The sequence below is a fragment of the Cherax quadricarinatus genome, chromosome 16 (assembly GCF_038502225.1).
Source record: "Cherax quadricarinatus isolate ZL_2023a chromosome 16, ASM3850222v1, whole genome shotgun sequence".
In the NCBI taxonomy this organism is placed as follows: Eukaryota; Metazoa; Arthropoda; class Malacostraca; order Decapoda; family Parastacidae; genus Cherax; species Cherax quadricarinatus.
In genome coordinates this window covers 27,125,879-27,141,298 of record NC_091307.1, presented here as the reverse complement: position 1 = coordinate 27,141,298, position 15,420 = coordinate 27,125,879, and the positions used below count along the sequence as shown (strand labels likewise).

The window sequence follows — 15,420 nt, the reverse complement described above, 5'->3', positions numbered from 1 at the left end:
TGTCCTGTAACTTAAATGATTGTGATGTCATTATGAGGAGATTTCTTGAATTAGGATGGTGTAGCCCATAATTGGTTGTTTAACTATACATAGTCATTTGTGAAACTCACAAAAGAATTGATCAATCTGTACTATAACCTGTAATAATATTGGTAGAATTACCGACAATATGTAAAGTAAAAGGACACCAGTGCAACTAATGTGACATTAGTTGCATTGGTGTCCTTTTACTGTACTATAACCTGAAAGTCCTTGCCTCAGTTCTTGCTGAGGTGGCAGTGCTAGTTTTTACTTCAATTTAGTAAATTTAGTCTAGCTTTTGGAGGAAAACCATATCCCTTCCATCTTGCAGTGAAAATTCAAGTGATTTACAAATGGTTGTTTATAAATGGTTGTTTTGCATATTCTGAAATCACCTGTTTACTGTGATCTTTTTACATATCTATTCAAATGAGGAATCTATACTTTACTTGCAGCACACTTACCTTTATAGGCCACTTACCTTTATTACCTCACCTCCACTCCCTCTGTCCACCCTTTTCCCATATTTCCATTCTTACCCATCATTCTTCCTTCCCCATCTTACCAAAGCTCTGGTCATAATTCAGCTTTGACTTTACTTGCTTTGCAGTGGAGATTCCAAAGATTAGAATTCTTCAACTTTTAAATATTGTTCAATTGCTGCACTCTCAGTCTTTTCCTTGCTGTATGTCTAGTACAAAATTGCATTATGAGAATAGGAACTTTTGAAAAACAAAGGAAAGCAAAGAAAGTGTGTAAATTTGTAAAATTTATATGCCATCATACAAGCTATGAGCCAAAGAAAAGACAAGCAATCCTGTAAGAGTGCAAGCCATATATCTCTTAAGCTATCCACCACATATTAGTACATCAGAGCGATTGGAGATCATGATGTAATAAAACACAATTCATGGTGCCCTCAAATATATTGTGAGTGGCAAATTTTGGCCTAGACATGAGAGAATGGCTGTGCAGTAGGTGTATACGGTATAAAAAAAAAAATCCTGCTCTCACAGTGCAAGATGGAAATAGTTGGCCTCTGACCCTGTATTTGAGTTAAAATAGTGACTGGGGTGTTTTTCAGGATGGTTTCATGGTTTTATTGGCCATTTCTTGGTGTCAGTAGATTACAGTGGACCCCCGGTTAACGATATTTTTTCACTCCAGAAGTATGTTCAGGTGCCAGTACTGACCGAATTTGTTCCCATTATATGGAGACTCGTGATCGTTATGCGGGGGTCCACTGTAAGGTTCTATCTCCGCCCGTGGTATGGTTTATATGGAGAAGATTTTGGTTGGTTTAAGATTGGTAGGGGCCTGTAATAGGCCCCTTCCAATGGCAGAAATAGTTAATTGATGTCTGCATCAATTATTGGGTCAGCCTAATTCGTGACACACATCCTTTGTTGTTACTTATTAGTCAAGGAATAAGGAAGAATATTTTTGTGTGATGACTGATTCCAAATGGAGTGTAAGTGTTGTTTGTAAAAGAGAGGCCTGGGGATGTGATTAATGAACAGAGGAAAGGTTGCTTTATTGGCTAGAATGCCTAAAATGTTTGTTTTGGATTCTGGAATTTGTTGAAAATAGTAATAAAATTGGCCAAATTAATGATTTCTTGGCACTTAATGGGTAGCTCTGATGGTTGAATGAGTAGTTTCTTGTCATAGTACAGAAGGCATAATAACACAATAGCTGGAAATTGGGCTTGAGCACAGGAATTGGCCTAAAATAGACCTCAGAGTGGGCAGAAATCACTATTGTATAAAGCACACCCCAACATCCAACTTGCATAATTCTGTAAGTTTTTTTTTTTTTTTTTTTAACAAGTCGGCCGTCTCTCACTGAGGCAGGGTGACCCAAAGAGAGAGAAAATCCCCAAAAAGAAAATACTTTCATCATCATTCAATGCTTTCACCTCACTCACACATAATCACTGTTTTTGCAGAGGTGCTCAGAATACAACAGTTTAGAAGTATATACGTATAAAAATACACAATATCTCTCTCCAAACTGCCAATATCCCAAACCCCTCCTTTAGAGTGCAGGCATTGTATTTCTCATTTCCAGGACTCAAGTCTGGTTATATAAAATAACCGGTTTCCCTGAATCCCTTCACTAAATATTACCCTGCTCACACTCCAACATATTACCTTTAAAAAAGATAAATTATTATATTATTATGAACATAAAAGGGTTTTCAGTTTAGGTAGTAGGGATAGTTTAAGGTTTAACAGGGTTATTTCACTAATATGACAGGATGATATTACCTCTCTGTTTTCTGGTCTACTTGTAAGTTGAAATTGTAAACCAAAAGGCCCTTTAAAAGCCAGTTTTTAGTAATTTTAGTGTTTTTTGTACTGCCTATGACATTCATTTCAAAGTGGTTTATGAGACTCTCCTTAGATTAATCATGGAAATATCTAGGACTCATATAATATGTTTGATTTTGTTCCATAAATGACAGTTTTGAAGCGTGTATAATTTTTTTTTTTTTTTTTTTACATGAAATTGTGTCATGTAAGATCTTGGTAGGGGACTGAACCATCCTTCTCAATTGTCTTTATATAATGAACTAATCATCTGTATACAGTGGACCCCCGCATAACGATTACCTCCGAATGCGACCAATTATGTAAGTGTAATTATGTAAGTGCGTTTGTACGTGTATGTTTGGGGGTCTGAAATGGACTAATCTACTTCACAATATTCCTTATGGGAACAAATTCGGTCAGTACTGGCACCTGAACATACTTCTGGAGTGAAAAAATATCGTTAACCGGGGGTCCACTGTATTTGTATGCTTAAATAATTACTGTATCAGCTATCTCCCAGGGTGACATTTTTGGTTTCTTTAATGTTTTGTGATATAATCAAGGTGTGCACATAATTTTGTGTAAACTGTTTCTAGATTTTATTTTCATGTACTGAAGTTTAATTTGCAATTTACAGAATATTAGGATGATGGCGAAGTACTATACAAGGATCCACTTGAAGAGAATGGCAGAACTCTTGGACCTGTCAGTGAAGGTGAGTGATTGCATGTCAAACAGCAGCTTTCCTGCATGTTGTCATTGACATTGTCTCTCATCTCTTGTTTAATTTAGGAACTATCCATTCTTGAGAAGATGATAACTTAGTAACATTTAAAATGCTTCTACCTCACACAGTTGTATTTCTTAAGCCACTCTCATTTTCTCTCCTGACCTTGCCTCTTTGTTTGTGTGAAGTACAGCAAGTGATAGAATACTATGACATGCTGAATGTTTATCATTTTAACAATTCCAAAAAAGAAGAATGTTAGTACAATTAAAGAGCTGTGTCAAAGTTTTCATATTATTACCCAAGTGCATCTAGACTTGGCATCTTTTTTATATTTAGCACTGTTTTATAATATTTACATTGTAAACTTAAAGTATTTTTATTTCTTAGGAGAGTGAAGAGTTTTTGTGTCAGCTGGTGGTTTCTGGAACAGTAATAGCCCGCATGGATAGACTAGATGGCGTAGTCAACTTTGGAACTACCCCAGAACATTCCCAACTTTTGAACAGCTGGTCAGATTCCCTGCATCACCTCATGGCACTTGTTAATAAAACTACGCATTTGATCAACAAAGAAGAAATGGTTCACAAGCATCTTCTGACAGTCAAGGAATAATATTTTTAAACAGGTGTGGATGTTTGAGCATATTTATAGAGGGAAAACTGGTAGCAATGTTAATTTTTTTAGTTTAGTCATGATGGGAAATACTATCCTTCCAGAGTAAGATCTATTCTACACTGTTGTTCTAATTATAAAAATAACCATTTGTACAAGTTTTATTTTGTCAATATTTGACCCCAAAAAGATGATCATGATCATCATAGCATATTGTAATTATTTCATAAATAAACATTGGTATATATACTATTGCTGCTGTGTCATTTTCTTCTATAGAATATTATATTTAGGAGGAAGTGCTAAACCCAAAAAGGTCATACAATGTTTGTGAAATGGGATGCAGTCAGGTTCAATCCAAGGAAGTGGACAAGTCCAATTCCTTGGATCAAGAGCTCTTCACCAGCATCAAGGAATCACCCTTGAGGGGCTCATTAGAATAGAGAAGTAAGAGGACAGCATGAATAAACTATATTATATCAAAGAAAGAGCTAGACCCAAGAAGGTCATACAGCAGGAATTAAAAATATACACACAAAAGAACAAAAGTATGATTCTTTCACAACATTGGTTACTTCTGTACACAAATAACCCGCACATAAGAGAGGAGCTTACGACGACGTTTCGGTCTGACTTTGACCATTTACGTGTATTGTTCCAGTCACAGTATTGTGCCTTTCTTTGCTATTTTTGGTTACTTCTAAATTGCTGTTCTTCATTTTTAAGTGTAGAGGTTATTTTTTGACTTTTTGTCACAAAATTCCTCATAGGATATTAATAGTACAAAAAAATAGCACTGCCATGGGTCTATTGGCCCATGTTAGGTAGGTCTTACACCCACCCATTCCTAATCCACGAACTTAGTTAACTTTCTTTGCTTGCGTTCAGACAGTGGCCTTATTTACCTGAAAATGTCTAAGAGGAAATGTATGCACAAGTTACAGAATATTAGGCAATATACTAGTTATTGTCAAACGAGTATATTGTCTAACATTCTAGAACCTGCAAATGTATTTCCTCAAACCCGTGAAAAACCTAAATGTGCGTGCTAAGTAAATCAGGGATCATGAAACAACTGTGCATACACTAAAAACTTAACTGTCCCTAAAATATATGTATCTTGTCAATTTTTTTTTATTTTTTTTTATTATCACACTGGCCGATTCCCACCAAGGCAGGGTGGCCCGAAACAGAAAAACTTTCATCATCATTCACTCCATCACTGTCTTGCCAGAAGGGTGCTTTACACTACAGTTTTTAAACTGCAACATTAACACCCCTCCTTCAGAGTGCAGGCACTGTACTTCCCATCTCCAGGACTCAAGTCCGGCCTGCCGGTTTCCCTGAATCCCTTCATAAATGTTACTTTGCTCACACTCCAACAGCACGTCAAGTATTAAAAACTATTTGTCTCCATTCACTCCTATCAAACACGCTCATGCATGCCTGCTGGAAGTCCAAGCCCCTCGCACACAAAACCTCCTTTACCCCCTCCCTCCAACCTTTCCTAGGCCGACCCCTACCCCGCCTTCCTTCCACTACAGACTGATACACTCTTGAAGTCATTCTGTTTCGCTCCATTCTCTCTACATGTCCGAACCACCTCAACAACCCTTCCTCAGCCCTCTGGACAACAGTTTAGGTAATCCCGCACCTCCTCCTAACTTCCAAACTACGAATTCTCTGCATTATATTCACACCACACATTGCCCTCAGACATGACATCTGCACTGCCTCCAGCCTTCTCCTCGCTGCAACATTCATCACCCACGCTTCACACCCATATAAGAACGTTGGTAAAACTATACTCTCATACATTCCCCTCTTTGCCTCCAAGGACAAAGTTCTTTGTCTCCACAGACTCCTAAGTGCACCACTCACTCTTTTTCCCTCATCAATTCTATGATTCACCTCATCTTTCATAGACCCATCCGCTGACACTTCCACTCCCAAATATCTGAATACGTTCACCTCCTCCATACTCTCTCCCTCCAATCTGATATCCAATCTTTCATCACCTAATCTTTTTGTTATCCTCATAACCTTACTCTTTCCTGTATTCACCTTTAATTTTCTTCTTTTGCACACCCTACCAAATTCATCCACCAATCTCTGCAACTTCTCTTCAGAATCTCCCAAGAGCACAGTGTCATCAGCAAAGAGCAGCTGTGACAACTCCCACTTTATGTGTGATTCTTTATCTTTTACCTCCACGCCTCTTGCCAAGACCCTTGTCAATTGTTCTTATTAAATTAATAAGGGAAGGTATAAGTAAAACAAGTAATAACTAATAACCTCTGCATAATTTAAATTATTTACATAAGCTAGCAATATGCTAGCACATAAGGTAGCATTAAAAATAAGATATAATCATAGAAAAGACATAAGTTACCTTGTTCAATTATCAGAGGATTTAAAATTGAAATAATTATCCATCAAACCGACAGTATTTGGGATGAGGCCCTTTATGTATTCCCAAGGAATTTACAACAATGAAGGCAAAGTGTTTGCTTGAACAAAGATAACGCTTTTGTTTATTCTGTTTTACAAGAGCGATTTACAAACTAAATTTGTCACTATTATGTACATTGTTTCCAACTGGCTTCTGATAAAAGGCATAATAAAAAAATAGTGAGGTATGACCTGGATAATTTCTTATCGAGCAAACGTCATGGACAAAAGTCGGAGGAGAAACAACTACATTATATCATTGGTAACACTGGACCTAAGGACAAGGTCTTATCAGGTAGAAAAATGTTTGACATATGGAAATTTGTAATTCTCAACATAAAATGGCTTTACATATTAACGGTAATATTTTAAAAACAGATTTAAAATGGCATTGATACATAATTTTCAAATGAAATTTGTTAAAATTTTATTAAAGTAACTTTGATCATAGATGTACAGTATATGAAAACTTGGTCATGTTAATTATCTTGTCCTTAACTTAGTGCTTCCCAGAACAGATGCGGACAAAAAAAAATATCAACGTTGTCCAGAAAAAAGTTTGCAAATATAACCCTATAATATTCTTATGCAGTTGTACATTATGCAAGTCTATTATGCTTGTAGTAAGCTTATTACTGCTTTTGGGGAGCTGGAGCAGTACCTGTCGATACAGTTATATGAATACTGTAATATAAAAAAATGGAAGGATAGCTTAGCATGGCCTAAACTTTAACCAACATTTTTTGTGAAATATCTAACATTTTAAAATAAGTATCCATTACATGCTTATCTAACAAAGTAAAGTAGCATGTATTTAACAAATTTATAAATTTCAATATTTTGTCACTTTCACCTAAAACAATGTGCAATATCTAATTAGGCAGAATATCCATGACAGACCAAAAAATGAAAATAATTGTATCTGCCCTACTACAACCCAAGAGCACCTATGAAAAAAATAATGAAATTAAACCTTGAGGATAAAGGTTACCAAGTGAAAAGATGAATTCATTAGATGGTTGCCATGGAAAGTCTAACCCAATCTGCCAGTAGCATGACTTATAAGAGGCTGAGGAGAGGATGCTCAGTTCTTGCAGATTAATCTCTACAGCAGCAGTACTTGAGGCACTTCGACTACGTGAGTCACTACACTGGCAAGTGAGACCAAAACAAAAGGAATATTTTCACATTGCTTTCTTGGTCCTACTTGAAGGTTTGGGCTTCTGCGGAAAAAAAAAAGATGGTGGTGTCGCACTGGCTATTCACTATTACACTCACTCACACACAAAACATAACTTCAACGAGGTAACCTACAAGAAGCACTTTTGCAAGGAGTCTATGGTATTTCTGCACAACTTCTTGAGTGCTTGCTTGTTTTTTCCTGGTGTGGTTGCAAGATGTGAGCTTTGGTCTAAAGCTAGAAAGCAATGTCAAAATTAGCACTACTGTACTGTCCTAGGGGCCCCTAGTTGAGCTTATGGTTCTACATGTGGACATTAATTATTGCATATTTTTACTATCCTCACTGACGAGCGAAAATAAACTCTGACTTGGCATGACTATGAGATGATGGGCATGAATCACTGAAGATGTGTCTGGTACAATGGAGGATGAGATCGCCTGCACCACTGAACAACTAGCTTGTACAACTTTACACAAGTGTTATTTACCAATATTTGCTAACAATCCCTGATGCAAGAGTACTTTACCATTATGCATTTATATACACAGTAGAAAACGTTTTCGTATGTACAATAGTTATTAGAAATACAAAGAATAAGTGGTAGGAAAACATAAGAGATTTTGAAAATATCTCTATAACATTAAAAACTATATTTCAACTTTATTATATATTGTGGGGTTAGGAATATTGGTAGTTGTTTTTATTTTCCTCCGTCTGTGTAGAGCGAGAGTGTTGTACAAGTGTCCAAAGGAATATCAGTGGTGTTAGCGGTAAGATGGTGAGGTGAATTGTTGCGTCAATCACAGTAGGGGTGGTTGGCCCCCATGACAAGAAGCAGCTTACTCCAGCGTCTAGCTGTCTACTGTTCCTGACTCACCTTGTCCTTCACATTATCAAGGCATACATGTTCATTTGCATTAAACACTGAGCTCCATATGGCATACAAATCTTTTTTATACAGAAAACATGAGGTTTGTACACCATACAAGAGCTCAGTATTGGATACATGAGCTTTATACTGTACTGTAAATAAGAGTTTCTTAAACTATTCATGGGTCTTGTGCTGCCTATAAGAGCTCTATTATGTATATGAGCTATACTGTATATAGCTCTATATAGCATAATTGAGCTCCTTATAGATTTGGAATTCTGTAAAGCATAAATGACCTCATTATTAGTTTATGAGCTCTGTTCAACATCAACCAGCTCAAAGAGCTTTTTATTGAGTATATAAACTCTGTACAGCATACATGGGCACTACACAGCACACACAGGTACCACACATGGGCACACACAGCCAAGTGCAGGGACCTTATGACTAGATTTGGTAACACACTCTCATATAAAATATCCCGTTTACAACAAGTACACGCTTAAGACTATTATGCCCAAAGCCATTCAAACACTCAAGTTTTTCATATGTAAAACTTTAAAAAACATTAACATAGTAATAACACACATCACCCCATTCAGATATGTTGTGCCCATGTCATGCCTTGTCTTCACTGAACAAAAATGTGCTTTGATTACATTATTGCTTTTCTCCTTTTATTTTTTAAAGATGTTTGTCAGGAACATAGACTTGACTGCCACTCAAAATGCCAGATCTCCTTGGACTTTGGCACCTTCTCATAATAACAGATAATCATTTGAAGCAATAACAACACAACAACAGTACCTTTTTTATTGTTATTTCAGGTGTGGCAGAAGCTTGTCGTGATTGTTGACCTGTTATCCGTGTGCATGTCCTCGTTATGCACTGAGGGACAATACCAACAAACTACTCATCAGCAGAGGTTCTCATTTTTTTGAGCACCTAATAAATTAACTAGCAATTTGTTACCTACATTATTCACTATAATTACAAATCACAAAGATTGTTCACTGTGTGCCTGGAAGTTTGTTTTGCTTATATGCGGTTGATGCAGGTCACTCGGTCTCTCCCCGTGTTTCATTATAGTACAAAATAGGTCAGCCGTCGCGCCCACCAGCACAAGTGCATGGGCGGGGGCCACCTGCTATTGAAACGAAGTGTCTTTATGGAAAGTGTCGGACTTGTGGAATGAAGGGCGGTTGCGGTTTAGGGGAGAGGGCATGTCTAGTGACAGGGCAAAGTTATTCTCACTTTTCGGTCTAGGCAAATGTCCTTTTGCAAGAGCTTTTCCTATAGAGCCGAGATCAAGGAGGTTGTGTTGATGGTGACGGCCTTTAATACTGGAGGCATCCTGCCCCATCATTGACTCCTCTGAACTAGTGCCTCCATCACACTGCTCAGTTGATGCCACTGAAGCTAATGCAGTGACAATAGCATTCACAGTTTTACAGTCATTGGTCAGATCTTCCCGATTACTAACAATTGATGGATTCTTGCCAATCTTGTTTAACCTGTAAAATAGTAGGTATTAATACAGTAGTGGTGTCAGCATTAATACTGTTCACCAGAAAATAGTTTTTACAATATTTAAATAAATCTGATCAAAAAATACTGTTGGAGCATGTCTTACTGTGTACCATGGTCCTAAGCTATATATATATATGTACTCCATTTAGTGCTTTTTGATTATAATAATATGTACTCCAAGGAATATGTACACCTTCACAACCATATACGTATATATTCTACCCAAGGCATAGACATACATAACCTCAATAAGTTACATGTATTATTAACCAAGGTACATACATAAATATGATTCTTTTTCATCCATTCTTGAGATGCATAGTTACTAAACTAAATTTGGAGAGAATTAACTAGCAGTGTACTTAGCAAGCCAACATCATTCAGCATATACTATAAACTTCACATTTACAGGAAGTTATAGTACTCACGAATTTTGCACTAGTACTATACTCACTGGAGTATAATGTTTCTCAAAGAATCTTAACCAAAACTTTAATATATTTTGTACAAAATAAATTGGAGTGTGTGAGGTAATATTTTGTGAAGGAATTCAGGGAAACCGGTTAGCCAGACTTGAGTCCTGGAGGTGGGAAGTACAATGCCTGCATTCTAAAGGGGATATTTGGATATTGGTTGTTGGGTGATATCTAAACTGTCATATTAGGACGCCTCTGCAAGGACAGCGATATTGTGTGAATAATGGTGAAAGTGTTTCTGTTTTGAATCACCCTGCTTTGGTGGGAGAGCTGTTATGTTGAAAAAAAAAAAAATTGTTCCTTTCCATCATCTTCCATTATCTGGCATTATCCATTGTATTGTATTTGGGAATGTGTGCAGTAATAATAGTTGCGCCTCATTTCTTGCCAAGCAATTGAGTCACACAATATTGTAACACTCAGCCCTTGTTGTAACATTAATGGCACATATACAGTATCGATATTACTAAATTTTTTAATTACTAAATTCTTGGATCACCCTACCTTGGTGGGATATGGTCGGTTTATCAAAAAAAAAAAAAAATACAATACTAATAAGTTGATAAATTACACCCATGTGCAACAATTGAGTACAGCCTCTCCTTGCTTAGCGATGTTCTCGTTTACCGATGCCTTGGACTTATGATGGGCTCTCTGACCAGTATTTATACCTAAATAATGTATATTAGAGCTGATTTCCTCTGTTCTGTTTATTTCAATATACAGTACACTACTGTATAAACATTTAAAAATATACCAGAAATGTTATAAATGGTGCAATGTTGACATTAAAACAATATGAAGGATGGTTGACACAAACCCACTTATCATTATAGTTTGCTCCTCACTTTGCAACAAATTCATTTAATGACTTGTTCTTTGGAATGGAACTCCATCATTAAGTGTGGAGAGGTTGTATATTTATTTGGAAGATGTTTCTCCAACTTCCCAGTGGGTCCCACCTTCAACTGCAGCATGTCATTTGATTTTACTGTATAAGTGTGTAAAGGTAGAAAGTTGAAAGTGAACATAGAAAAGAGTACGGTGATGAGGGTATCAAATGATTTAGATAAAGAAAAAATGAATATCAAATTGGAGAGGAGGAGTATGGAAGAAGTGAACGTTTTCAGTTATTTGGGAGTTGACGTGTCAGCGGATGGATTTATGAAGGATGAGGTTAATCTTAGAATTGATGAAGGAAAAAAGGCGAGCAGTGCATTGAGGTTTATGTGGAGACAAAAAAACATTATCTACAGAGGCAAAGAAGGGAATGTATGAAAGTATAGTGGTACCAACACTTCTATGGGTGTGAAGCTTGGGTTGTAAATGCTGCAGCGAGGAGACAGTTGGAGGCAGTGGAGATGTCCTGTCTCAGGGCAATGTGTGGTGTAAATATTATGCATAAAATTCGAAGTGTGGAAATTAGGGGGTGTGGAGTTAATAAAAGTATTAGTCAGAGGGCTGAAGAGGGGTTGTTGACGTGGTTTGGTCATTTAGAGAGATGGGATGAAAGTAGAATGACATGGAGAGCATATAAATCTGTAAGGAAAGGAAGGCAGGGTAGGGGTTGTCCCTGAAAAGGTTGGAAGGAGGGGGTAAAAGAGGTTTTGTGGGTGAGGGGCTTGGACTTCCAGCAAGAGTGCGTGTGTGTGTTAGATAGGAGTGAATCGAGATGAATGGCATTTGGGACCTGATGACCTGTTGGAGTGTGAGCAGGGTAATATTTAGTGAAGGGATTTAGGAAAACTGGTTATTTTTATATAGCCGGACTTGAGTCCTGGAAATGGGAAGTACAATGCCTGCACTTTAAAGGAGGGGTTTGGGATATTGGCAGTTTGGAGGGATATGTTGTGTATATTTATACGTACTGTATATGCTTCTAAACTGTTGTGTTCTGAGCACCTCTGCAAAAACTGTGATTATGTGTGAGTGAGGTGAAAGTGTTGAATGATGAAAGTATTTTCTTTTTGGGATTTTCTTTCTTTTTGGGTCACCCTGCCTCGGTGGGAGACAGCCGACTTGTTAAAAAAAAAAGTGTATCTTCCTACTTTTACTTCATATTCATCACGACTAAGGTAATGAACACCAAGGCTGAGTGATGGCTTATATCTTGTCTCCAGTTAATATGCTCTGTATAGAATTGAGAGTCACTGGTTGGCAAAATATCTTCAAAATAATGATACCATACCCAGTTGTTGCACTTGTCTGATTATCCTTGCGGCTTAGTGCTTCTTTTGATTATAATAATGCATTTGTCTGATTCATCAGTTCTGCCTTTAATTATCATCATTATTCACACCATCCTCTGTACCTTTGTGTTCACTCATTATAGTTTTAACAATTATTTTCTCACCTGTGCAAGTTCCTCATTGTGTTTCCTGCACTTTAGGGTCCATATCATTGGAGACTACAACTGGCATTCAATATATTAAACAACTTTAATCAAAATACTGAATGATTTACGTCTCACCTTTCTGCTGCCACACTCTCCATAGTCCGTCGCATGAGGGGATATGAATCCAGAACAGTATTGAAATGTTCCACACTAAGGCTGAAGAGGTTGCAATAAGTCTCAGCTCGCACGGATGCTGTTCGTCTGGCATTGGTGAGCAGACAGATTTCGCCAAAGTAGGACCCATCACTGAGTGATGTTGCCACATCTCCATTGGACATGACGATATCGACAATACCCTCCTGAATGAAGTACATCTTGTTTCCAATGGTACCTTCCTTGATGATAATGTCACCTGAGTAACAGATAAGAGTATTAGGTATTGTTACCCTAGGTATCCAGTGACAACAAAAGCATGAGACCTGATCTTCCCTACATAAGCAGTGCATTGATCAATCTGGTCATTCTTCATAGTCATGCTTAAGGGATGCTTTAGAATGCTTTAGGACTGTAGTTGAGAACCACATGACTTATATGTCCCCACTGTGCATGTAGCAATAATAGGTGACAATAGAATATGGGGGTTTTTAAGTAGAAATTGCATGACTCAAGTAGAAGTGAATATAAACAAAACTGAAATTCATGCTAAAGTGATCTTAAGGACTGTGCCTCTCTTAGATTAGGTATTTGAAGTTATATTAAAAACAAAATCAGAAACTGTCATAGATTCTAACAAAGCTCATCTTAAAATCTGAACAGCACGTCATGCAGAAGGTCATGCTGGAAGAACTGGTATTGAAAAGGAAAACTCTGGGTTTAAGAAGATTTACAAGAGGTTGAGGAAGTGAAAGACACCAGGCAGAGGAATGACCAATGCCAATGCTATGTTACAGACGTAAGGAACTACCACCCAGATAGAGGTTGCTGATGAACTCCCCCTTTAACAGAGGTCATATTGTGTCTCTCAGCCATAGTGTTCATTATTCAGCTTTCTTGAAAGTGACAGTGACTACACTTGATATGATTTATGCCAAAAATATTTTTGGTAAGATGAATCATATCAGTTTTGTATAAAGAAGTTTATATATTGCTGAGAGACACGCTATATTTGGGTTTTGGATGTGTGGAAAGTTATTATATATACAAGGGAATTTTTTAGAAAAGTTTCACTTCTATATACAGTACATATATTTGCTGTGGTGAGGTTGTTAGGCCAATACTATTGTGAAATAAAAAGTGGGATGTCTCTGCTCTATCTACACTCGCTAGGTCACCCTGGTGTCCTGGGTTATCCTGGTGTCAGGCGATAGCCGCTTCCAGATAGTGCCACAAGGAGAGGAAATACACAGACTCAGATACACACGAGCGGCCACCACCGCAGCTAAATTGCTGCTGTGTGAGCCGCAGGCCTACGGAGACCGAAGCATGACTTAAAAATCATTGAAGTGAGTAATGAGACTGACGGTTGTCAAACAGGCAAAGTTATGGTCATGATCTGCAAGCGTCTGTGGCCCGCGGCTCCGTGCCATCTTTTCTACGTGTTGCTACACTCGCTGCCCTCGGTGTGGCACCCAGCCACTACTCTACCTGGTTGGTACACCTCGTATCGCAGCTTGGTAACCACGTCGGTCACAAAGCGTGCATCGGCATTGGCAAAAAATGGCACGGAAGCAACTAAGGCCCTGCAGTTGAAGTTTATCACGTCCTGGGAGGTGATTGAAAACTGCAGATTAGAGTCTACATAAATCATTACCTATAACTATACTAAACTAGAATGAAGGCAAGTGAAGTGTCCCGACCACACGGAAGAAACTGTAGAGTATCTGTGGGTCGGGTGATCACTATTGTGTACCGGGCGCCGCCTCCCTCTCTGCCACACGATGCTCTGCTTTTCTCTCCTCCGTCCTGTATGCAGCACTGCCACAGCAGCAGGGCAGAGGGAGGGGGCGCCCACTCATCTAGCACTTGCGTGTGGCTGAGAAGCACTGCCCTGCCCAGTCTGGCCCACTTAAGGTGTGTGTGCATATCACCATTTTGGGTGTCGCTTGACTAATTTCACAAACCTGTAAGCCCACTGAACAAGCTGTCACAGATATGTAACCCACTGATCAACTCATATTTCAGATCTGTAACCCATTGAACAACTAGTGTTTCATAGTTGTAACCCACTGAACAACCTGTTTCATTGTTGTAACCCACTGAACTACCTGTGCCTCAGGTCAGGAACCCACTCAACAATGTTTCATACTATTGTGTAACCCACTGAACAACCCACGTTCATGTGTCTAATCCCTGTGTTTTAACCTGTAGTAAATGTGTGTTACGAGGGTCATAGCTTACAAATTTATGTCGTGTTGCATGTGAATCTTAGTACTCAATATTGCAGTTCTTGTTGACTGTCAAACGCCTTTTAATTAACTGTTTATCAGTGTATAGAATTCATGTGTGACCTTTTGTTTTTAAGTGCTCTCTGGTTTCCTTTGAGAAATCCCTACCTTCAGTGCTGACAATTTCTCGAAGAAATCAACGCGTTGTCATTCTCCAAGTGTTATATGACTTGCTAGTCCTTATTTTCCCTTGTTGCTGTATGACTCACGGGGTTAGTGCTTTTCTACAAATTTAATCATTTATTTATAGCAAGTAGAGTCTTTCAAATACGAATTGGAGCAACCCTCCCTTCTCTTCCATTGAATCTGATTGCTTCCCATTTTCCAAGGCACTGTATAACCCCTACAGGTTTAGTGCATCCTCCTCATGAGCTAAAATAAAGCTGCACCAGATAAACTACTTCACTCTGAGATGACATCAATATCAGTAAAGTTGCACCCAACAATAATTA

The 15,420-nt window shown here is 38.1% G+C and overlaps 2 protein-coding genes across 5 annotated transcripts in view; one reads left to right on the top strand and one right to left on the bottom strand.

The window, feature by feature from the left end:
• Rpn5 (regulatory particle non-ATPase 5) overlaps window positions 1-9,965 on the top strand; it is a 51,675-nt gene extending 41,710 nt beyond the window's left edge. Inside the window, exons 8-10 of the mRNA XM_053776965.2 lie at window positions 2,974-3,051; window positions 3,454-3,691; window positions 9,011-9,965. Coding sequence (XP_053632940.2) covers window positions 2,974-3,051; window positions 3,454-3,678 — 303 coding nt within the window. The 3' untranslated portion in view covers window positions 3,679-3,691; window positions 9,011-9,965. The remainder of the gene's footprint in view (window positions 1-2,973; window positions 3,052-3,453; window positions 3,692-9,010) is intronic.
• Ih (hyperpolarization activated cyclic nucleotide gated potassium channel Ih) overlaps window positions 9,331-15,420 on the bottom strand; it is a 632,623-nt gene continuing 626,533 nt past the window's right edge. For 2 of the 4 annotated variants that reach the window (XM_070085524.1, XM_053776964.2), the window contains exons 10-12: window positions 14,169-14,286; window positions 12,660-12,936; window positions 9,331-9,697 (exon numbers count right to left, since the gene is read on the bottom strand). In XM_070085524.1, coding sequence (XP_069941625.1) covers window positions 9,331-9,697; window positions 12,660-12,936; window positions 14,169-14,286 — 762 coding nt within the window. The remainder of the gene's footprint in view (window positions 9,698-12,659; window positions 12,937-14,168; window positions 14,287-15,420) is intronic. The other 2 variants (XM_070085523.1, XM_070085522.1) reach the window with 1 other exon arrangement.